Source organism: Charadrius vociferus, unplaced genomic scaffold (genome assembly GCF_000708025.1).
Source record: "Charadrius vociferus isolate BGI_N301 unplaced genomic scaffold, ASM70802v2 scaffold862, whole genome shotgun sequence".
Classification (NCBI taxonomy): domain Eukaryota; kingdom Metazoa; phylum Chordata; class Aves; order Charadriiformes; family Charadriidae; genus Charadrius; species Charadrius vociferus.
In genome coordinates, this window is record NW_009647209.1 from 363204 (window position 1) to 388150 (window position 24947).

The window sequence follows — 24947 nt, forward strand, 5'->3', positions numbered from 1 at the left end:
GGCACAACAGCCTACTATACAGATTCTAGAAGTTATGTTTCCAAAATGCAGCCTGCCAAACCTTTGGTATGGCTTGGACAGGAGCTTTATGGCTGTCACACCGACCATTGGCTCCACTGCAAATGAACTGGATTGTGTGGCTCCAAAGCAGCTGACCCTACCATTCTTCCGCCCTCCGCAAACAAAATTTTTAGGAAAGACTTACATAGGATGTGTTCCTACACCACGTACCACTATGTTATACAGACATGAACTCTTATCACTTGTCACTGGGCTTGTACGTGCTAAGGAAGAGACACAACCTCACAGGTGGCAGAGAAGGTGAAAGTTACTATTAAAAATGGCTATATTTCCCAGTCTTCAACATTTCCTGTGCTCCAAGCATAAATCCTGTTCAGTAAACTACCAGGATTTTGGCTTGAAAATGTGAAAGAATTTAGCCCCCAAAAGGTGAAAGAACTTTGCTCCAACCATTTTTCAGCTTTAAAAGATGGAACAATTTAGTCCCAAAAATACATTTACATATTTCTTATATGTTGCTCCTTTCTCTAAAGTATCCATTAAATTCGGAAATAGAAAAAAACCCAGCAACTTTTAAACTCTTATATGCAATGCCACCTTTGTATTTGAAAGTACAAACAGAGCAAGTTTACTTTTATTTTAATCTTCACAGACATCTTTCAAGCAAAAAGAAAGTCAAAATATACAACACATTATGATTCACTGAACAACAAAGCTGACAGATCAGTTTCTGTGCAGTGTTTTATGTCAACTGTTCTCAATGAAAATATTTTACAACAGTGGCAATTATCTCTGCATCATACAAAATACTCCAGCAGGACCAAAACAACTTCTGCACTGATGAATCATTCAGTAATAAAAGCCCTCTTATTTCTTGGCAGGCCTTAAAACAAAATCCTTATCAAATATACAGCTTTTGGGCAGGTACTTGAGTACAGGGGAATGAAAAATGGGTGAAAGCTACTGAAAAACGGCAACATCACTGGAGTTCGTCAAATTACACATGTAAGGAGCACTACATTGCAAGCGATCATCTCAAAGCGCTCTGCTTCCTCTCTTTTTCCTGTATTCAGATGTATGGTACGTAGCACTAACTGTTCACAAGTTACACACAAGGGATGTGTGTAACTCTGTCCAATACACACAGCGGCTCTGAAGCAGCAGGACAGGAAACGTGATGCAACGGAAACAAAGCTACACCGGGAAGCAGGGAAAACAAAAAATATTTACAGGATTCAGGCATAAAGTAAGTCGGAAAAGAGAAAAATATCACAGCAGAAAGTGCAAGTGTGTGCAGAATGGTATGAAAGATCAAAGGTTCAAGTGGTGAACCTAATCCCTGGAATGCGGCAGAAAGGAACTAGCAAAGATTTAAAGTTTAGAAATTGATATAAATAATGCCAGTTATACTGAACCGATATTTTAACATATGTAGGAGCGCCTCAATTTTCTGACCAAGTACTATATTCTCCATTTGTTTCACTTCGTGGTTTAAATCTCTTTCAATTGAACTATTTTAAAACAACATTTTGATTTTACACGCAAAGTTTTAGCATTTCTGAAGTGAAATGATTCATTTTGAAAATGGCAAAACGGTATTTTTTTTTTTAAAGCAGGGATACATTTTAAATAAAAATACTAATTTAGTGTGATTTTAACTTTAGTTTTTCACTCTGTTTCTCACTCCTTCCCAACGTGCCACCTAGCTTTAGCTGGCAGTCTCAGAGAATTACAGCATGACTTGGAATTGGTGTCCATTCAATGACTAATTAAAAAGAGGATTGGTGGGTAGCAAACTGCTCACAGAAACATCCATATTAAAGTCTTTTACTAAGATATTAGAAGTGACAATTTTGGGGCTTATAATAAAAATTTAGACAGAAGTAACCCAAGATTATGACCATTTTTAAAGTGACTTTTTCCTTAAATATTAGGTATAACCACAATCTTAACTGGGCTATCCCAGTGGAAGTATTTACGCACCTTTATTCATATCCTTTTCCCACCCGAGGTTATAATTTTACCCTAGTTATTTATACGTCATCTTTGTCTACACCAGCAATGCTGTCCTGCAGCACCCATCACTGGGAACAGCTAGAGCCTATGCCAGCATAAACTGTTAAATTAAGGGTACGTATATGCCAGTGGCTGCAGACATCTTCCTGGGAGCAAGCTGGTCAAACCCAAACCAATTCTGGTTTGGAAGCTTTGTAGGTGCATTGAGCTCAGGCACAGCAATGTGCCAGTACAGATACAGAGACTCCAGACTATTTTGGTTTATGTCCAGCCAGCCCAGATCATAGAATCATAGAATGGTTTAGGTTGGAAAGGACCTTGAAGATCATCGAGTTCCACCCCCCCTGCCATGGGCAGGGACACCTCCCACTAGACCAGGTTGCCCAAGGCCACGTCCAGCCTGGCCTTGAACACCTCCAGGGATGGGGCCTCAACAACCTCTCTGGGCAACCTGGGCCAGTGCCTTACAACCCTCAAAGTGAAAAACTTCTTCCTAATGTTGAATCTAAACCTGCCCTCTTCCAGTTTATAGCCATTCCCCCTCGTCCTGTCACTACATGCCCTAGTAAAAAGTCCTTCCCCAGCTCTCCTGTAGCCCCCTTTAGGTACTGGAAGGCCACAATAAGATCTCCCCGGAACCTTCTCTTCTCCAGGCTGAACAGCCCCAGCTCTCTCAGCCTCTCCTCATAGGAGAGGTGCTCCAGCCCTCGGATCATCCTCGTGGCTCTCCTCTGGACACGGTCCAACAGGTCCATGTCTTTCTTATGTTGAGGACTCCAGAGCTGGATGCAGTACTCCATGAACAACTCGTATCTGCCTATAGAAATCCCTGCAGACACACACATTAACTTTCAGGCCACTCAGTACTTGCATTTAAAATGTAAAAATTTAGTCAGAAAATAACCCTCCTAAAACAGATGTATTCTAGAGAACATGTAAGAAGCAGAAATGTTGCTCATTTTTCAGGATAGCTGTCATGTTAATTTATTTCAAGAATAAAGCCAGTTGGATTTCTGGCATATGGGAATGAGTCATTGCTAGAGAGACTGCAGAAAAATGAAAAAAAACTCCACCAGATTCTTATGTGCTACTGTACGGAGGATGCGGGTGCTAAGAAAGGCAATGAGCTGCACTCCTCGAACTATATTAAGCTACTAATTTTTATGTTGCTTCATTGCACATAAACTGCATTCAAATATCCAAACTTCAGAACTGAAAAATACAGCACGTTCAGGCATTCTGCTGCTTGAAAATAAGGTGCACTCAAAAATGGCATCTGTTTGCCTGTACTCATGCTATTTACAGCACCAATTATACCCCAGATAAAGCAGGTACTACCAAGAGTCATCGGTGCTGCAGATCTCAGACGTCCAAAATAGTATTTCAGTTGTTCAGAAATACTCACCCCTCAGAGCAGCACGGCCATTCTTTTCAGCTAGCAGTTCTAGAAACCTCATTTGCAATTACCAAAAATTTCCTCATGGGTCAAGTTCACTCACAAAGATTATAAACAGCACTCTCACCAAAAGACTGTTCTGAAGGCATTGGTGTATTCTACCACTCTATTCCAGTCTGAAGTGAATATACAAGTTTTCACTCGTATTTGAGCCTGCTCTGCATAAACCAGACTGAGCTGACCAGCACTTCTGCTGAAAAACTATCGCATAAAGAAAAACACTTCTTTCAAGACAAAGAATTACTCCTACTGACAACAAATACAACTAAGTGAGAAAGTGAAATTTGTAAAGAACAAAGGCTATAAGGCAGCTTTATTTGTGATAATGTTTATTTTACTGGAATGAATTAAACAAAGACATGTAATTATGGCCTTACACTGGACTTAAAGTTTTAACTTAAAAATGTGTTGATGACAAAATTTAAAAGGTAACTCATGATGCTGAGAGAAAAAAAAATATTGCAAGAGGATCCTCAAATAGGAGATAGCTTGAATGAATGAATTCTTCTGCTCTAATCAATTCTGATAGTCTCTGGTAGACTCTGGACCCCATTTTGTACACTAAACTTGATGAACAATATCAAGTTATTAGAGAGATTCCCAACAAATGCAACAAGCTTGATGAAAGGTTTACAAAACCTGAATTATAAGGAATGATCCAAAACTCTAACTTCGTTTTGAAGAAAAGCAAACTGAAGCAAAATCGGTATATAAGATGTTCTAGAGACTGGCAGAGAGCAGAAGGAAGTAATTTATTCCCCTGAACCACAGTAGAATAAACAGTAACGGGCAGTTTGCAAGAAAACAGGGGAAGAAAAACACTGTAGAGAAAACCTTACCAATGTAAACCAGTTGCAGGGGCATCTTTTGGAGTCCTCAGTAAAAGATCAGGCAAAAATCTCTCAAGAAGGACAAATACATCCAATCTACTTTTCAGCAAGGGCATGGACTAGATGATGTCCCCTTCCATCCCATGAAATCCAACGTTGTAGAAGAGAGGCATTAAGTAATTTTTTTCTTCTTCAAAAGCCTAACAAAAGCTTCTATACTACCCCAAGGTATTTATGTAGAGTTAAATTTAATTCTACTCTCCTAAACCAGAAGTCAGTCATTATGACAAATTATGAATCAATGAAAAACAGATTGGCAACTTATGATTTAATGATTCATGAAATAAGCAAGAAAAATTGAAGAGCTAATCTAATAATCTCAATGTCATGGTGTATTTCCCTATCTTCATTACAGAATATACCAAATAGGAAATTGAAAGCAAAAGGGAAGAAACATTTTAAATTTTTAAGTATGCTTTTATATCCTGACCACAATACTGTATGTGATTGCCTAGCGACAATTACATCTGGCAGGCAGACAACCAACTGTAGCTCAGTGGAAAATGGGATTATCTTTATTAGCAGGCTCCTAAACCCCAGAATATCCATTTACTCCTCAACTTCAAAAAAGAGATTAACAGTAATCTAATCTGCAACATTGATCACACTACTCTCGTTTAAAATTACGCTGAAAAGATCCAATGCTCTAGAAAATCCTGAGGTAGAGAGAAAACGATTTCTCTGCCTGCAGTGAACACCTTTCAATACCCTCCTTCAAGTAGGATTTACCGGACTCTACAGATGCTGAAACACAGCTAATTCGATTAGGTATGAAAAATCAAAGTTAGTAATTTAGATTTGGTTTTATTTCATGCCAATATGTATTCATACAACACATGGGAGGCTTGCTGATTGAAAGTTATTGACAAAAAGAAACGCGGTTCTAAAACTGCAGACACTAAGGTGGCTGGACAAAGTAATTTCTTGTGACTGCCATCTTCCATTTCTAATGGAAAGATGTTGATAGATCACAGAAGCAACAACTACTACAGTTACCAGATTTCTTCTTTAGACCTACCCCTGAAGAAAACTCTCTGCTTAGCGTCTTAAGGGATGGAACAGAAAAATTTGCATTGCGGTTGTTGGGTAATACAATTCAAAGAGAAAAATGTCCACAGTCATCAATCCTGCATGGCTACAAACACTGACAAGCAAAACATGCCTTTGGTATTCCAACTAAACAACAAAATCCAATAGTCTCTCAGCTCATCTACTAATTTACAGAACAAAGCGTGGGGATAGGGGGAAATGTAAAGAAGGGAGGGAAAGAAAGGCAAAGATGATGACTCAACATGATAATATAATTCATTAAAATTAAAAATGTTTGAATCCAAGAATCCCAGACTTGCTGGGGAGGATAAAGAAGGTATGCAACAAACAAGTAATAGCCCCTTTACTCCTACGAGTGAAAGACAACAGAGAACCACATTTTTAGTTTTACGTAAATTCAAATTCATATGGATGTACTCACCTCAGTATTTTGACACGTGTTATTCAACAAAAGCTCTTTAACAAAGCAGTTAAGAGGTCAAATAAGTGTTATACTTACTGGTAATGTACCCACGATGGACCAAGGGTTTTCTTAAACTGAGTGAGTCCCACAATATCAATGTAAATGAGTTCTACAACTTTATCCCCCTGGGTAGGGCAGCCAGATCTGTTACCCACAACCTTCTTCATAATCCTAAAAAAAGAAAGAAGGAATACAGAAAAGTATTACTTTCCAAATACCTCAAATAGACACTGTAATACTATTTATAGCAATAATTCCCCTTCCCAAAAAAGCCTTACTCTTATCTTTTCCAAATCAGGAAGCATATGAGAACATTCAAATGCTAAAGATGTTCAGCTTTTATTAAATAACTGTTTATACATCAGTGAAGCACTAATTTTCACTAAAAACCTCATCTAGTTTAAACAACAAAAGTAATATGGTTGGAATGTTTAAAAATAGTGTGCTTTGAAATTATTTGAAATAATTTCTGACTTCTATTGACAGCTTTATAATAGAAGAGCTCTCTATAAAATCATGCTGTCATGTTTGTTATAAAAACCTGAAAGCTACTGGAAAAGTGTATGTGCTCAAGCTTAAAACAGATGTTTTATGCCTAATGCTGAACTAGTACGGCAAAGCAAGACAAAGGTGAGTGAGGTAGCAATTTGACCTAACATAAGCAATTAACTACATCAGAAGTAATGTGTTTAAAGGATTTAAACCTTCATTTTAAAATGAGATACTGAGTGAAGAACAGCAGAAACTGAAGAACAGCACACAGAATTAGGCTAGTCTGTAACATTTCCTATTGCAGCTGGTTAAAGCACCTGGAATGTTAAAGAATAAGCTGCTTAGTTTGAATTTTACAACATTCATTTATGAAGTCTCAGGAGCCTGAAGCTACAATGAAAACACATTATCCTTTTCATAGCACATATACTTAGCTCATGAAAATAATCTTATCATCTGTTTAGTGAATTATCACTTTCATTTTACGCTTCAAGAAATTAGATACTGTTAATAGAAGCTTCAAGAGTTTACAATTCTTTTTTTTTTTGTATTCCAGTTTCAAAAGCGAGAGTAATCTCCTTACTCCTTGAGCTCTGCCAGTGAAGCTGAAATCCTGATGTCATGGCCCAGTAAGTAGAGAGATGTAATTAAATCACTCCACTGGACTAATTCACCAAGTGGGCCACCGCTAAACGCATTTTCTGCAATCTTGAATCCAGATTCTTTTGTCAAAAGCCCCAGATGAACAAGAATCTGGAAAGGAAAGTCATATGTTAGAGTTATCGACATTAAACATGCAACTATTATGCTTCACAGAATTGTTTTTTTCTATTAAATTCCAACTATGGGCAAAAAAAATCAACCAAAAAAAATCCAATACTCCCACCCTAATAATTTCATTTCTAATGGATCTCTATTATAAGAATGTTACTGCATTGTTTTGCACAATTATCTGTCACCAGATCAGTAATGAAACAAACCCCCCAAATCAGTGTTATTCACACAACAATCTGTAATTCTGCACAGAAAGTTGTGGCTCACATTAAATTATTGTGATTGAATAACCGCTTATATTCTCAGGTAGGATATACTTGCTTATGTAAGACAATATAGTTAAGGAATGGTATGCTGTTGTGAGCAAGCCATTAAGAACTTGGAGAGACTGCTTAGGAGTAACAGGATGCTTTCCGAACTACTGTCTGTTGGCACCACAGAGTTTTCTTTGTAGTTCCTTGAAATCTGCGCTTGGCTTTCTAATGAAGCGCAGAAATTTAGTTCCAAACACTGCTGCATACCTGGACTGTTATATGAGTGTGGGTATGTACAGTGTCAAGTATAAAAACTCCCAAACACCAAAAATATTTTCCCTCGCTCTTTATAAAGAAGCAACATTCAAAACACCATCTTGTTCTAATCTCTTGCAGCTCCCAGAACGGAACTGGACATACTAAAATGAAATCATCACATGTTTTACAAAGCAACCTCAAAGGATTTTTAAAAGCAAAGATTAAGCAGTAAAGCATCCCATCAAAACTCCCTGTACAGGACAGTACCGCTTCTGTTTATTCTTGAGTTTATGTATTCTCAGTTGTTATATTTCTTTAATAACACAGGCTGGAGGGCTGCTTGAAAGAGAAGGGCTGTCCCTTGACAGAGGGTGAGCCCGCTCAAGGGCTGTAGTAGCTGACAAATATTAGAGCCGCAACATGGAGCCTAGACTTCATGTAAGGACTGAGAATCTGAAGCGAAGAGCTGAGCTGCCTCCACCCAGGCTTAAGAGAGGGTACAACCATGCCTCTGCATGGCCTGCTGTCACTCAGGACTGGCTCCAGTAAGAACAAGGCAGGAGGAGAAACCCATTGTTGTGTTTACGGCTTTTGGCTGTATCTTAACCAGTTGAGGTAATTGGAAAAAAAATAAAATAAAATCAAATGAAACAGAACTTTTCACTTGGACCTCCATTACAGGAGGTCCACACCAATCCAATCCAAAGTTGTGGTCAACTTTACGTCTACTCAAATCCATAGCAGAAATACACTCAATTTTGGATAACGATGTAGAGTTGTTGCTTTCTACAACTACGTAAAACACTCCAGTGTCATTAGCTTGCAGTAAATTCACAGTTTCTCCCTTCGGAAACTTCTACATAGTCTCTATTTTAACCAAAATTAAAGAGGTTAGAAAACTTACCCAAAGATTGACTCATGGAAAGCACGTAAAACTATTTATAAAGCAAATACCCATTCTAACAGTACTTTCAAACAGCGAAATACTTCTTGAAAAGAGGCACAGTATAAACACGAACCTTTCAGACGTATTTATTATTTCCACTCTGAAGTTACTTCTGGAAAGGGAAGCTTAAAAGAGCCTATACGACTGCAAGTGGCAGGAATCAAAAATGTTTGCATTTACCTTTTTTCGTTTTCTCTTCTCCAAATTTTGTTTCTCTGCAAGTGATTTAATTGCTTCAATCCAGGTATCGGCCATTCGTCTGATGCGTAACATCATCCACCTGAATTCCTCATGTCTCGACATCATTTTGTAGAGATTATCGAAGTTGATACGAATTTCAGCCTTCAATTAAAGCATTAGAAAAAACCCCAAAACATTATTCTTCAAATAGTGTACTTTCCAGAAGTCAAAAAAACTTCTCAAATGTGAACTCTGTGCTTTACATTCCTCATTAAAAAAAAAAAAGAGAGAAAAAAAAAGACACACGCCTAATGCTTAAGTCAAGTTGAGATTTTAGTTCAAATATTTAAGATAACTTTAAAGAGATGTTTCTAAGCCACATCAATTACTGTTATTTTTATTAGTAGTATTTGGTAGCACAAGAATATGTTTGCAATGTTTCACAATGTATTTATTCTTGCAGTATAAGATTTGGGTTTGTTCACGTGCTTCAAAATGAGGTTGAAGTATCTCTAAAACGTAATATAAAATCAGAACAGTATGCTGAAGATTCATGTATCTCATGAATCTTCCAAATACAGGAAGTTTCCTATTATACCATGAAGGAAGAAACATTACTAGAGTATAAATTTTAAAGGGAATATTCATTTTAAAGCTAGACTGATCTAAGAACAATTGGGTTTACAAAATGAGAGCGCCTATAACTAAATTATGTAAGCAATGTTCATATACAGCCCAGCAATTATCTTAAAATACCTATGTGCTACATAATTAGGCCATAACAGTTTAGAAACAACTCTGCATGCTGCAGAGTTTTTAAAGGGAAAAAGATCAGGAGTAATCAAAATGTTACTACAAAACTGAAGTGTATATAAGCCTCTTCCATTAATGCGTTTTTATATATAAGGCCCAGATTTACGGGACAATAAAAATGAACAGTTTCACATATGGTCACTTAACAGTGGTGAACAGTCTATGGATTTGTAATTTTTCTCAGTATCTGGGTACAATATTTTATAAATTTAAACACAAAAATGTTTTTAATGGAAATCTACCACCAAGACCACGGTGTGATACAATGACTGGAGAAAATACATGATGAGTTACATATATATACAGTCAAGGATGTTTCCCTTCAATTTCAAGGAGCTGAGGAATAAGAATGGTAAATTCTAGTCTTATTAGCATTTATGTGTCACAGGATTCCAGGATCTTCTGCATGAATGACAATTACTGAATTATTTCTCATGTTTTAATGTTGTTCTTACCACTGTTTTTTGATCGGTTTCTTCATTAGGATTTTTTGCTCTCCAAGGTAAACGAGGACACCAATTTTCAACCTGTAAAACAACCACAAGAAGATAAATCATTCTATTCTAATTTCAGCTGGTTTACCAAAGTCTCTCACTGCCTTTATATTAAATCTTTCCATGGTTTAAATAAGGCATCAGCTGATTAGTAGGTCACTGCAAGGTAAAACTGCTTTTTGCAAGAAAAGCTTAAGAAGACTTTTTGCAATTCAATAGTATTTCAACCTTGCAAATTTGCAACCAAAAGTGGCATTTAGATATTCATTCATGATAATGAATACAGAAGTTAAAACCCTTTCAAGACAGAGGTCAACTATTAAATGCTCTAAATACTGTTTCTCTGAGCAGTTCCTAAATGTTTTCAAAAAGCACTAAGTTTTTTATGCTTCTAGATCTTAAAAAAATACTTATTTTGGAACATTTCCCATCTTCCTAGAATATCTTTATATAAAGGAAAAGCCTGATAAAACCCAAGAATCAAAGCTCCACCTTGTAGCAATCTAGACAAAAAGCTGGAGGAATAAAACCCAAACCACCCTATTTGAAGACTATAAGTAACATCATTATAACATAACTAATAATATCCACAAGTACTAATAGCTGTAATTCTTAGAGAAACATAATCTGTGCAAATGCAATTCTACTATTGTCTACTAGGAAGGAAAAAAAAAAAAAAGTACAACAGCTAGTAGTGAGGGAAGAAACAGCAAATGGATGCAAGTCACTGAAAGCTCCTGTGCTCTCCCTAGGGATCTTGCTTGTCCTGTAGAATCTTTATTATTCACGTGCCTTAAGAAATTAGACCATTTGCTTTGGGGAAGAAGGAATCTCACTGTTGGAGGCAAACCCATGTAAACAGAAACATAACTGTAATGTGAAAAGGCAGAAATGCAACAATTCGTAGGCCAGTTAAGATACCCCATCACTACCAATTAAGTTCCCAACTCCCAGAGTCAAAGTTGCTCTTATGGTTCCTCTCGTCACAGACCCGTCAAAACACAATTTTAGCTTAATCATGCTGCAGTAAGCCTGAAGCATTAGAGATTAAAAGCTTAAGATCATACCAAATGATTGCTTAAAAGACCAATCACAGGAAAATAAATTAATAGACATCATAACCTCATTAAAGAGAAGAAATGTATCAAGCTTAGGTACCTCAGACAAATTATATAAAAGCATTAATTTGAATGCTATGACTTAATCTACTCAACATATTTAATACAACATTTGAAAGCAGTGACTTTATCAATCTCATTTGAAAACATCTGGTTTGCAAACAGTGGTCTCCAACTCCGGAAACATACTAGAAATTGCAGCAATTAACAATCCTAACTTTTATTAACATAAGGTGTGGAATCACTGGTAGAAAACAGCTGCAAGTTCCATATTACAAATCATTCACAGTCCCAATCTTTCTTTCTTTTTTTTTTTTAATAGTACAAATAATTTTGAATTATTCCTAGCATTAAAACTGTTCTAAATTAAGATATGACATTTCAAGGACTACTGTATGTGCCCCTTTTCTGGCGTCATGTATCTCACACTGCACCACCAGGCATCCTAAAGGAATTGAAGATTTTTCAGAGCTGCCAAGGACAGTTAGCAGCATGTCTTACTGACTGAAAAACACAGTTCTGTTCTGCTTTTAGAAACAGTCCTTCTAGTCTAAATTAAATTACAGTAATTCTAATCACAAGTAAACACTTAGGGAATAGACTCAAATTAACATCAGTGTACGCAGAGTGCGCAGCACTCATTTTTCCTTATTGATATTCAGTCAATTCCTCTTTTCATTGGAAAGACCAACTTAACTTGCCACAGGATTTTTAAAGGCATAATCTTCAAAATATGCTGGTTGTATTGTTATTTTCAGGACTGATAAACGCACTGGGAAGAACACGTAGGCATTCTCTTATAGAAAAAGGAATTCTGCTCATTTTTATGAGCCAATGGCTCACGAAGAGCTGTTAGATGGGGGTTATAATAATTAACAAGAGCACCAAGAAAGCAAAGATGAGGAAAACGAGTCTGACATACCATGGGAAGGGAAAAGAATTAAAAACCTTATTAATTTAATGTATTGACACAAGAGAAAGCGGGGATGAAGAAGCAAAATACTGACTGATAAACCAGCCAATCCAGGATTACTTTAATAGTGCATTTCAGGTATATTTGGGCAAAAAAAATCAGGGTCATACATGCCCCTAAGATGGATACATTACGATAGCAAAATCTGCCAAAATGCTAATACAAATTCTGTTCAGACATGAGATAATTTTGCAGATAATGAAAGAATCAACTGGAATTAGTAAGTCACGGTTCCCAGAGAAATTGAGAGGAAAATCAGAATATGATTAGTGTGATGGCAGAGGGCAGAACACGCAAACACTGACCACTGAAGGTCATGCACCAGAAGACACTTTTAGATCATAGTAGATATTACCAGGTAGATACAGAGCGAAGAAAGCAGAAGTGAAAAACTACAGCAGGGAAGCCTACACAGCCCGTAACATCTGTATTTAGAGGTGACTAATACTCAAGAAACATCACACTTCCAACAAAAACAAGGTTTTCAAGGGGAACAGAGATATTTCTCTCCATCTCCGGTTCTTGCTTCCCTGTTCAGTGAGAGTAAGAGATGATCAGCAGTCTATACACGCTTTGGTGAAAGGGAGAGGGGTTTCAACCTACACAACTACTACAAGGTATCAAAGACTTGAGAAACAGCCTTTCTAGAACTATTGGGAAACGAAATGATAGCATCGACTTCTACTACAGAATGAAAAAGTCTGCTGATTTGATGTTACTTATACAAGATGCCAAGCAGGCTGCTAAGTTTTCTTACTGCTTTCCTCAAAAACCTAGCAATTGCATTTTTATATGTATTTCAAGTAAAGAGCTTCCAGTTAACTGTTTTTTTTTTTTTGCATTGCACTATATAAAATTAAGGTCTATAGCAGTACAAAGCCTCAGTAAAGACTGCTTAAAAATCCTGTAAAGAAATAGTACTCAAGAATTTATGTCAGAATTAAAAGCAACAGTTTGCACTAACCCAGATAAGTAGCAGAGTGAACTTTGTGTTTCTCTCTATACAGCTCCATGTAACGATACACAGTAGTGCAGAAGACATACTACTACTGTTGCAATTGATTTCAATAACCATACCGTTGGCCTTTTTCAAGACAACCACTTTCTGCGCTTTCCTTTGCTCTTTCATGACTTGGCCTTCCTCTCTTGCCCAGTGTCCCAGGACACAAGCCAAACTGAGCATTTAAGCACTTCCTGACCGGAACATGCCATTTCTCACCTTTAAGCCTGGGAACTACTTCTGATTGCAGCTCTTGGGAGGACCTACAGTTTTGTGAGAGCTTCAGATGACCTAAAGTAGGTGGGTGGGGTTTTTTGTTTGGTTGGTTTTTAAAGAAGTAAGTATCGCTACTTCAGCTAATCACTTCAGGGTTTCTCACACAGAACACCACAAGGATGTCTGTAACTAAATATGAAACCTAAGTGGTTAAGTAATTTTCTTGGTTGCCTTGCATGACACAAACGTGGCCCGCAACAGCAACTCTAGTTGTGCTCCTCATTTCTGAACAAGTCCTGCAGCTGTTCTCAGATTCAGACTATTAACCACTGCCATGGGAACTTCTCTGAAAATAAGAGTGGGTGCTATAGTTATTGAAAAATGCAGGAGGATGCTCATGAAACAATCATTTTCCAAGCAAATAGCAGTGAAAACTTAATCCATTTTTCCCAGACTTACTGATGTAACATAAGTACCGGTCAGGTTTAATTTCAGTGAGAACTAACTTCCAGCCATAGATGTGGGAGAAAGAAAGGTAAGGAATGTCTTAAACTGCTCCGATTGACTTGAGCGGAGGCCTTCAACCTCCTTTGTCTTGTGTGACAAATAAGCATGAACAGTGATGCAAGCTCTGCGAAAATACCCGGTGCCCGGAACTTGCTTTTCTCCCCTTGCTCCCAAATTGCATAAAGAAATCCTATCAGCTTTCACTGAAACTACCAGGGATGAGACAGAGATAGGGCAGGGAATGTGAAGAGAAGAATTAGGGACTTTGTTTTGCAACGCATTTTCTGGAAGCTCCTAATACAGAACAGGGTGACCTGGGGGCAGGAGTCGAGAAACTTGCGTTGGTTGGTAACCCGTAACAAAAAGGCTTGCAGAAAATGCAAGAGCATAAAAGCATAACTTGTCCCGGGACAGGAATATTTGTGATCAAATATCATGTACAATGGGGGAAAAGTGTGTGTATACATAAAAAGGTGTGTATAGATGTGTATGTATATGATTATAAACAGGAAGACGATATAGCATGTGCTATAGCAAGGATGATACAGCAAGGCTGCAGTATGCAGTTACAAATCTGGTACTGTTCCAAGCACACACACCTTTTCTCTGTCATTGGCGATGACAACAGAAAGGATTATGACAACATTAAAGTGGGTCTAGATGAAATCGCCATCAGAAACATCCAAGTACTTCAGCTTTGAATTTGTTTAGGTACAGAATATCCACATGCAACAAGCCCTAAGTTTCAGCAAAGGGAAGGAGGGCAGTGGTGTTCATTCGGATCCTGTTCTTCAACTTGTTTATGCGTTTCATTTGATCATTTATAACAAAACACAGATGTCTCTGAAGAAGGAACCAGGACTCCTCCCTTTTCAGGACAACCTTCCTCTCACTGGGTTAGCATCAGTTATTTCTGTAGCTTATTCTCCCCATAGCAACCGTTACACTGTCATGCACATGATTTAAGAGGAAGGATGTGATATCAGACTACGGATTAGCAGTCAAAGAAGATTGTTGGGAAGCAGCAACTGCAGATTTGAAGACTGACCGTTTTTTGGATGAGTGATATAAACACTAAGCTATTATTCAGAACACACTATATTTATCTTTGTACCGTCCTGTTTTTGAATAAGGCCAGCTGTGCTTCCTGTACCTAGTGTTGAATTCGACGCCAATCAAATGCATTAGGTAGTCTTTGCTCATGCTCGAGAAACTAGGTCCACCCAAGAAGGCAAGTGTTCCCTACTTGGTTTTGAATCGCAGTAGACAGCACCGTCTAGAGTATATGTAGCGAGCTCCATAAGGTTGGGTTGCAAGGTAGTTTAGAAGTTCAAATTTGAAGTGCTACTTGATTCCAGATATTCGTGAAAAGTCAGTGTTCCAAACTGCTTTGGGGTGTGAATGCTTAGATTCTGCTTAAACTGAACTCAAGAGTTTCTCTAGTCCCTTATCATAGACAGTCCACTCTCACAGTGACTTTATCTTTACGTAGCTTACTGGTAAGTGAGTTAACACGAAAAAAAGACCCCCAAACAAACCTAAGAAATTAGAAGAGTATGCTTTATAGAAGCTTTGCAGGTATCTGTTCCAGTAACTCCTCCTAAAACACAGTGAAACTGAAGGGAAGTGAAGATTGCAGCACTCTATTACAGAGCAAGTACTTCAAGCGCAGTTAGAAGAATCTGACAGACATCTGCAGCATTGAAGTGGTCTGAACACCCTCCAAACTGAACGAAAGTATACTCTGCCAGCAGCTCTCCACATCCAAAATTTCAGGAAGTCCTTTATGCTTCTAAAGAGTCATAGTGAGAGTTTAATAAAGCAGAAGCTGAAGGGTACTGTCTCTAAACACCTGGGCTAATCTTCATTTTGGACACTTCTGAAGGGCCGGTGCAGCCCATCTACAGGGAAACCAAAGCAACTTTCTTTGCACATCAGGTGCAGAGCACTATTGCTCACTGTACTTCTATCCATGGTGAAGTGCTGCTGTTAGGTATCTCATGACAGTCCCAGAGTGAGAAATAATAATAATAATAATAATAATAATAATATCAAACAATGCTGCATATCTGGCGAAAGAAGGTGCATCTTTAAATTTATTAGGCAGTATGAAGGCAGGCAGAGAAGAAAACTCATAATGTTCACTTAGAAAATCCATTTGAGAATTTGATGCAAAAGAACTGCTCCCACTGGGAAAGTGACTTTCTGAACTCCTCCAGAAGCTGTAATCATAGAATGGTTTAGGCTGGAAAGAACCTTGAAGATCACCGACTTCCAAGCCCCCTGCCATAGACAGGGACACCTCCCACTATACCTATATTTTGTTTAGCATTTCCTCAGTGATAGGTAGTCATTTTGAAGGTGCTATAAAATCTGCAGTGTGCAAGATGACTGCCTGCCAGTTTAATGAGATGGAGGAGTGTACAGGTAACTTTAGATCTGGTTGTTTCCAAAGGCAAATCTCAAACGTTAGGTGTTAGGTACCCGCAGTCCCAGTGACACTGCAACATGAACTTTCATACATAAGCATCAATCAACAAACGGTCTCTTACCAAACTTTGGTAATGTGCACTTAATTTGATTCCTCTCTTACACTGGCATCTACGCCTTTTCCAACACGACAGAAAAAGACTAATCCCAGTTTAAAGAGGCAGAAGTAGAAAAGATAACTGAGCCCAAATCGCCCAAAATCCAGGCCAATACGCTACTCGATGATTTGGGGACTAAGTGCTGACTATCATCAGCATTTCAATTTCTTGGGGACACATGTAAGATGACTAAATATGGAGAAAGGCTTAGGGACTTGGTCAAATCGCCCAGGCCAATACGCTACTGGATGATTTGGGGACTAAGTGCTGACTATCATCAGCATTTCAATTTCTTGGGGACACACGTAAGATGACTAAATGAGTTCAAAGTTTTGCTGCTTTACATTTCAGACAACAATACTATTTTTGTCAATTTTCTAAGTCATTGTGTAGAATTCAAAGCAGCTGGTTTGACATTACATGACACTGAAGAAATGCAAATCATTAACTTGCCTCAATGTCAGAAATTAGCTTACACACACAGCAGAAGTTGTGGAAAGGGGACTTCCACACAGACATGAGCAAATTGCAGTTAACTAGCAAAACCACAAGGATTTGAGGAACCTGTATAATTATGATTCCCAGGTGTTTTCACTAAAATGTGCCTCAGACTACAGCTTGCATTCTGGAAACAAACCCACATCCAAAATCACCTTTGGTTTGTATTTTTCTGCTTTATCCCTCAAAGCAAAAGTAACACAGCATAAAGAAAAATATTCCTGCAACCAAGCCATGCATTTTGTTTCCGTCAAGTCTGAAGGACTGAAAACAAGAATTCTCTCTAGTGGTACACTAGCACACGCACAAAAGCTACAGAAGCCTCCAAGACTGGTGTTTGAAACAGTTTTAGTCTTTTGACTCATCGATAGGATGAGGGGTAATGGCTTCAAACTGGAAGAAGGGAGATTTAGATTAGATATCAGGAATAAATTTTTTACTCTGAGGGTGGTGAGGAACTGGAACAGGTTGCCCAGAGAAGCTGTGGATGCCCCATCCCTGGAGGTGTTCAAGGCCAGGCTGGATGGGGCTTTGAGCGACCTGGTCTAGTGGGAGGTGTCCCTGCCCATGACATGGGGGTTGGAACTTGATGATCTTCAAGGTCCCTTCCAACCTAAACCATTCTATGATAGTTTTGAAGCATTGGGTCCACTCCCAAGATGGGTACCAAAAATTATGCTTGCACCTGAAAAGGCCAGCTGGAGATCCAAAGCCTGGGATTTTAATGAGATCTGCCCAGCTCCAGCAGGTAAGCATCAATGTAATGACCCCTGGGTGATGGTGGTAACTTGCATCATAGCTACTGGCTGACCAGCAAGCACAGCAGCAGTCCCATTCCTGTGTGGCTAGCAGTCCCATCAGAGAAAGCACATATCTAGATAAAGAAAAGGAGCAATAAGACCCCTCCGCTGTTTTTTGGGGTTTTTTTTCTGGTTAAGCTGGGCAACTGTGTGAAAAATTCATTTTCTAGAAGATATTTTTAAAAGCTTCATTCTTCAGCTGCAAACTGACATTTTGCAGTGAAATATATTTTTGTACTGTCTAGAAATGAATTTTTTTACATTCTTCCCCAGAGGCAATGCCATCCGTGAAAATTGTAACTGTGCCAGTGACATTACAGAGTTAAACAACTGACTTTTTCATAACTAAATGCTAAGTTTAAAAAGAAGTAACTTGTCAATGGGCAAGTTTGTATCACGGTTAAAAGGAAACAAGTCCCAACTATCCAGAAACCTTAGAGAAGGCTTAACTCGCTTTTCAATTTTTGCTACTTCTAACATCTGTCATGCTCTTTAATTCAAGAGAATGTAAGTCTGGTTTTGCTATTCAGGCCATTTGTGTCTCCTCCAGTTTTTAAAGACTCCAGCACAATTAGTGTTAAGAGGAGTGCACAGATGCGTATCATCCACCAGGAGCGATCCAGTGCCTGCAGCAAACCAGCAAGATGGAAGTGCAAAAATCCTTGCAGCTTTATCTGCCAGTCTGTACAGGGGACAGCTTTCAATAAAAACCATAAACCTGGACGTGCCGGATTGCTTCTTGCTTTCCTTCTGCCGCCCATTCTGCTCAAGCAGCCAAGACACAAGAAAAGTGGAGGTGTTCAGCTAGCTCTTCCCACATTCCTGCAGGAGTGGCATCCAAAGCAAACCAGAGGAGGCAGAACTGATACTTGCACTTGTGCAGGCGCTTCAGAAGAGGAGACCTGGGACAGCCTTGATTTTGACTACGCTGTTTCTTTTCTATTTTGCAAACATACGTGGCTGAAACATAGCAAGGGCACACAACAGATACCCAAAGACTGGGTTTTATTCCAAGCTTTGTTTCTAAACCTTTGCATAAACTGTGGGAAAGTTACTTTGCGTCTCTGTGGTTCTGGCCCATATTACACACCAAAATGTAGTTTGGGCTCCTTTGTTTACACGTTAAAATTGTAGTACAAAGAGAGCTAGATGAGCATCATGTAATACTTTAACTGAACTCCTTTGGAAGAAAAAAGTAGATCCCAAAAGAGTATGAAAGAGCACAGATGCTTGTCACACTAGACTGCAGAGATGATTTTAAAAGCAAAAGTAGACATATGCATATTTTGATACGTATTCTGTCTTTTCAAACTGAGACTGTGCATTATTTGATGCATATATTGTCTTTTTACACAGAGCGGGCAAACAACCATCTTACTCCTATACTGTAACATTAAAGTAAAAAAGAAAAATCCTAACAGTAATATCCTTCCAGTACCCTAATGCATTTTCATATTTTAAATCAGCAGTTTTGACTAGAGAGCTCTGTAGACACATTTATCATTCAAGCTGTGCAACCATACTATAAATTGTCAACTCTTCATCACTGTCCACTTTGATAAATTACTCTTGCAACAGAATTTCCAAGTTATCCTTAGCAGCCAACACACCTCATAAATCCACATCATTGTAGTGTTATTAGAATTTCATTTCATGCTTGCATTTGCAAACATTTAAGCTTTCAACCTCTGATGCTGGGCATTAATCATGGAATTAATCATAGGATTAAGAATGCCAAATTTAAACTCAAGGTTAATAACATGCTCACCCAATATGAGTTTTACATTCAGTCATGGGAAAGCACTTAAAAAAAAAAAGTACAAGACCTTTGTCTGAAGTTACCAAATATACACATAAACTAATTGTGTTGTTGTTCCATCACGAAATGAGAAGTTGCCCAAATTCAATATTGTTGCTTAAAGAATAATTGCAAATCCCTCGACCCTTGAAAAAAACAATTATTTGGCCTCTGTAAATCTGCTCGCATACTGCCATGAGGATGAGCTGAAAGATAATTATGAAAAACGTAGCAGCATCACCTGAGTTTTCAAAACTGATAATCAGAGATTGTCACAGAAAATACTGTGATTTAACAGAATTAAAAAATAATAAATGTAATTTAAGAATATTAGATCTTATGTTCAAGTGACACGTATCTTCATTTTTAAGATACATCTGCATTAAAAACACCAGGCACCTGCTGGTTGACAGAATACTAATGCGCAAAAGAACTCCGCTGATGCTAGAACATAACCTTTTAGTAGAAACTTACACCACCTTATCTTAAGATGATTATGAAACCGTATCTCTAGTTTCTGTGATAAATAACAGGATAAATAATATAGTCATCCTGTACCTTTTCCTTCCCCAGCTTTATAGCCCATAAATAAATCAACACTCGGTACAAGCAATTGAATGAGTCAAATTTGTGATTCAACCCAGCTTTTTTTATTTCTTCAGATATGTGTTTTGGATATGCTTTTAACTATTACTACCGCTTCAAGCAATGCCCGCAAAAGTTCAATGACAGTCAACTGAGTCAACTGAGTAAATTAATAGAACCTGCTTTCATTACAACTGAGTTACTTACTGTTTTAATCTCATATATGTAATTTTAAAACCCAGCCCAACCCCCCAATCCTGCAGAAACTACAAAATTAACATTAGTTTGCAATTTGGCAGCCGCATTGGCTCTTGCAGTTCTTTACAAGCAGTAAGCCCCTAGATATCAATACCATTTCCAAGATCAGTTGCTGTGAGTTATCAAACTGTTACTAATAAGAAAGATGAGGTCAAGTGATCAAATACACCTGACTGTTTCTGGCACACATGCTACAAGCCAGTAATAGAGCTCATAATAATTGACTAACAAAATTCATTCTTGGAAAACAAGCGTTACTCAGCAAACAGGAATTCTGTACAGAAACCACCATGGCAAGCACCTTACGCAGCTGTGTACCAAACGGGGCCTTTGGTTGCAATAGGTACCATAAGCTTTAGCCAATATACCTGCAACTTCACTCAGAAACGTGACTTTCAGGTTTTTATGTTTTCTGTTAACAGACTCTGCAACCCATGAACAGCCTCCAAGCAGGAAGGAGCCATGCCGCTTAGGAAGATGTATCATCTAGTTCCACTTTCCAAATTTTACATTCCAAATGCCTCCCCTAAAATGCCTCCCTATCACTATGTCAGGAGCTACACAGAAAGCAACAGAAAAAGTGTTCAGAGGCAAAGATCTATGGTTTAACAGGATACCCAGTGTGGACTCCCTGGAGAGCTGCTGCTTACATCACTTCAGTTATAAACACTAGAATTCTCCAGGCTAGAAACCCCTGGAAGACTTATGAATAACAGCAACACACTTCATAATAATTCTGGTTTAACAGCTTTTTCTTCTTTATAGAATTTTTCTGAAGAAAGTTATGATTTCTTTTGAGAAGTCTGCAAACAGTCACCAAAACTATGGAGGCACTATGACGTTCCCCTTCTGCAGATTAAAAGATTACTGACCTCACTGAGGTAAATAAAAAAGGAGCACGTGGACCCATCTACACCATAACTTGCATAACAGGGATCCGATCGCCACATATCTTTCATCCACTGAAACAGAACAAAAAGACAGTCTGTTAGGTTTAAGTACCACATAATAACTCTATACTATTCACACCAAACTCGGGAATAACAGCGGAAAGCTGCAAGCGGCCGTATCCAACGAGGCAAAATCACAAATAACAAAAAGGGATTTTATTAATATTTTGCGGCGTACTGCATCTCTGCGTTCAGCTACTACATACCAGACGTGAGCACAGTAAGTGGTAGCCAGGCAAGCACAGACAAATATCAAAAGGAGAATATAATCAGGATTCAGACATATGGGTGTGGCTGGAGCTGACTGCATTGCTCCCCTGTGTTACGCTCGCGCTGGAATTGAACAGATCATTTCAGTTCCCAAGATTGAAATCTGCCTGATTCTGCCAAGAATCTGCCATTTCTGCAGAAGCAAGTAATTAATTTAAATTCACATTTTAATATTCAAATAATGTATTACACAGTCACTATGCAGCCAGTTTGTCAAAACGGATCAAAACACAGCCCAGAGATTTAAAACTTACAGATTTTTTTTTTTTTTTTAAAAATACTATTTCTAAGAATTTTATTTAGAGAAAAAAGGCAACATAATTTCATATATACTTTGGTAGTTATTTGTTTTCATTTTCATGAATAAATTGTAATATTTGATAATAATATTTAAGTGTCCAGCAATTTTACTTTTGTCCCCCGCTACTAGAACAGCATCCTTACATTTGAAATGTCTCTTGGGGAAAAAAAACCCAATAATCTCCATCTCTGCAAGTTTTTGGTTTGTGGGTTTTTTCTTATTTTTCAGACTTTCCAACCAAAGTCTGACGGCTTTCAATATTTGGCCTTTCCAACTGCATTATGAGTAAAATTCAGGATTTATGTAGAATCAGCTGTGAACCCCAAAGTTCTGGTAGGAAGCTTAGTGAAGAGCCTAGCTTGTCAGCAGAAAAGGCAGAATGCTCTTAATAGAAAAGGGGAAGGGAGGAACCGGACAGAGCTGCTGGCAAAGAGGGGAAAGAAGCGTAAACAAGTATCTGGCTGGAACAGAGAAAGGGCTGGAGCGAGGTCCACACAGAATCCCAGGCCTGGGGTAGGGGAACGCCAAATGACTCATAATGGGGAAGAAATCAGGGCTTTTCAAAAAGGGAAAGAAAGTTTCTGAATTCTGACAGCATTCAAATAATAAGGCATTTTATTAAATAATATAGGATTTTAATATACTATGGCATTTTATTCCTGTCTTAATAGGACAACACTTTATTTCTTTGCAACAGTAGTATTAAAGGCTTGAGGTGAGCAATACTGTACTAACACACGCTTCTAAATATCCTCTTTTTTGATCCAGTTGCTCTTGTTCTACGCCATCATCTGAGTAGTGACCTCTTGCAACATATGTTCAGTTTTGAACAGAACACACATAATAAGATTAAAACCAGTTCACTTACCTTTATTTTCCCTTCACAGTGAGGAAAACCATCCATAGGAGGCAATTCACACTGTTCTTGGGCTCCATTTATGAGATCTGAAGAGAAACATAGACCATAAGTGAATTTCATTTTACAGTTCTGACAGATAGCCTAATGAATTCTTCCTTTTATTTTCATGAATCCACAACCCAGACTGACTGAAGAGCCCTACTGTGTAATATTTGTTATAACATTAAAGCTCCGTGTGCTCTTTTTTGACTATAGAAGAAAATGGTTGCATAGATTTCAACTCTGACTTACAGTAAAAGTGCTGAATTACAAAACCTGGTCTATGAAGACTTAATTAAGCTCATCCACGCTGAGAATAATAAAAAGCAAAATATCTTCCTAACTGATGTGTGCTCAAAACTACTAAGTTGCAAGAATTTGTTTCCGACTGTCAAACATTTGTAAAATGTATGTTGCTCTTAAACATAAAAACTAGTTTTTCAAGTTCTGTTACCACTTTATGAAATACCCGTGATCTGCAACTTGGCATCAGATATATGACCCAATTAATAAACGTTGCAATATGATCCAAATTTACAACTGAGTAGCACTACATCACATCTCATGCGAAAAATTTCCTACGGTCTTCCAAGAATTTTCTTCTTTTTTACCTATTTTAAAATTTCATCGTTCTAGATTTCTGCAACACATTAAAAGTGTAATACAGAACAACACTTCTAGCCCATGAGCCAAGGAAAAAGCAGCAGTTTTAAAAGGCATTACCACTTCAACTCCAGGACAGGACTTTCTTCTAAGAACTTAGGAGAACCCTTTAACAGAGGCCTTTAAGGCAAGAAAAATTATTAACGTGGTGGAAAGATTCTTGCCCAAGGCAGCAGAGGATAAGGTTTTCAATTTAGGTAGTTCATCCCAGAGTTATCTAAATTATACCTGCATCATTTCTGGCTTTTCCCACGGGCAAGAATCAAGATCATTAAAGCCATCCATCCATCAACCTATGAACACTTCATGCTATGGCAGTTATAGTGCACGACTTCACCCAGAATATGCTAATTAGAGATCTCAGGAAAAAAAAAAAAAAAAAAGAAGGCTGTAGCATTAGAATAGAGTAGGGACAAGTATCCAAGATCAGTGGATAAAAGTTAGAATGCTGTATTATATACAAAAACCACCTCCTGATTTATATGAATATGTTCCATTTTTTTGCAAATAATTTCTTTTGAAGATAGAACTTGAAATGTGAGTGAAGCATTGCAAAATGGAGCTGATGGGAAAAGAAGAATTATGCCAGGAAGAAGACACTTATTTGGCAGTCTCTGCAGCAGCAGCAATTTGACAAACTGAGCTGTACTGCCAGTGACAATAACACGGAAGCAGTGTACTTTTTAGGATGACTTTGTAATTTCAAATCAATAAGAACTTTCAAAATATTCTCCCTTATCTTCTTAGCCTTATAGGATTCTTGAAGACTAGACCACTGACATCCGTGCCTCTGATTTCTGCTCCAAGTAAGAACACACAGAGCATGCACAGACACATCAAAAATTTAAAAGTACGTTCTAAATTCAGTCAGTACAACTAGATAACAATGGGACTTTCTGCTTTACTACAATTCAGGAATCAGACCTTCCACCTGAATCACACGGAAATCAGTGCTTGAGATCAAACAGTAACAAACCTACCTTAAACTGAAAAGAGGCATGGTTAAAATTATGGCAATTTTCAGTAATCAATATAATGCCATTAGAAGAGCTGTATGGTCTAAACTGGGGGCTTTTTTTTTTATTATTTTTTATTTACAAACTCACAAGGCTGAATACAAAATAAGTACAGAGCTTTTCATAAGGCATGTCAAATTCAGATCTTCTCAAAACATAAAGGACATCTTAAGTCTATGACAACATCAGAGACACAGTTGAACCACAGGGAAACCTCAACCTTCAGCATCATACAGAACTTAGGACTGAAAATTCTGAACACCTGGGCAATTTTATTCAATCAAACGTGTCTTCCTATCAATTTCAGTTGCATTTGGACAAGTTACACTTGCCATGTTCAAAGGTTTTTTTGTTTCCCTCCTGTAGATACTATTAATAGAACCAACCAACTATAATTTGCA

General features: G+C 38.0%; 1 protein-coding gene across 1 annotated transcript in view; it reads right to left on the reverse strand.

Moving 5' to 3' along the window:
• The window catches only part of MGAT5 (mannosyl (alpha-1,6-)-glycoprotein beta-1,6-N-acetyl-glucosaminyltransferase), a 78696-nt gene that overhangs the window by 35146 nt on the left and 18603 nt on the right, over positions 1–24947 (reverse strand). Inside the window, exons 3-8 of the mRNA XM_009895859.1 lie at positions 22838–22914; positions 21321–21410; positions 10069–10140; positions 8801–8962; positions 6972–7141; positions 5933–6067 (exon numbers count right to left, since the gene is read on the reverse strand). Of these exons, the coding sequence (XP_009894161.1) occupies positions 5933–6067; positions 6972–7141; positions 8801–8962; positions 10069–10140; positions 21321–21410; positions 22838–22914 (706 nt within the window). The remainder of the gene's footprint in view (positions 1–5932; positions 6068–6971; positions 7142–8800; positions 8963–10068; positions 10141–21320; positions 21411–22837; positions 22915–24947) is intronic.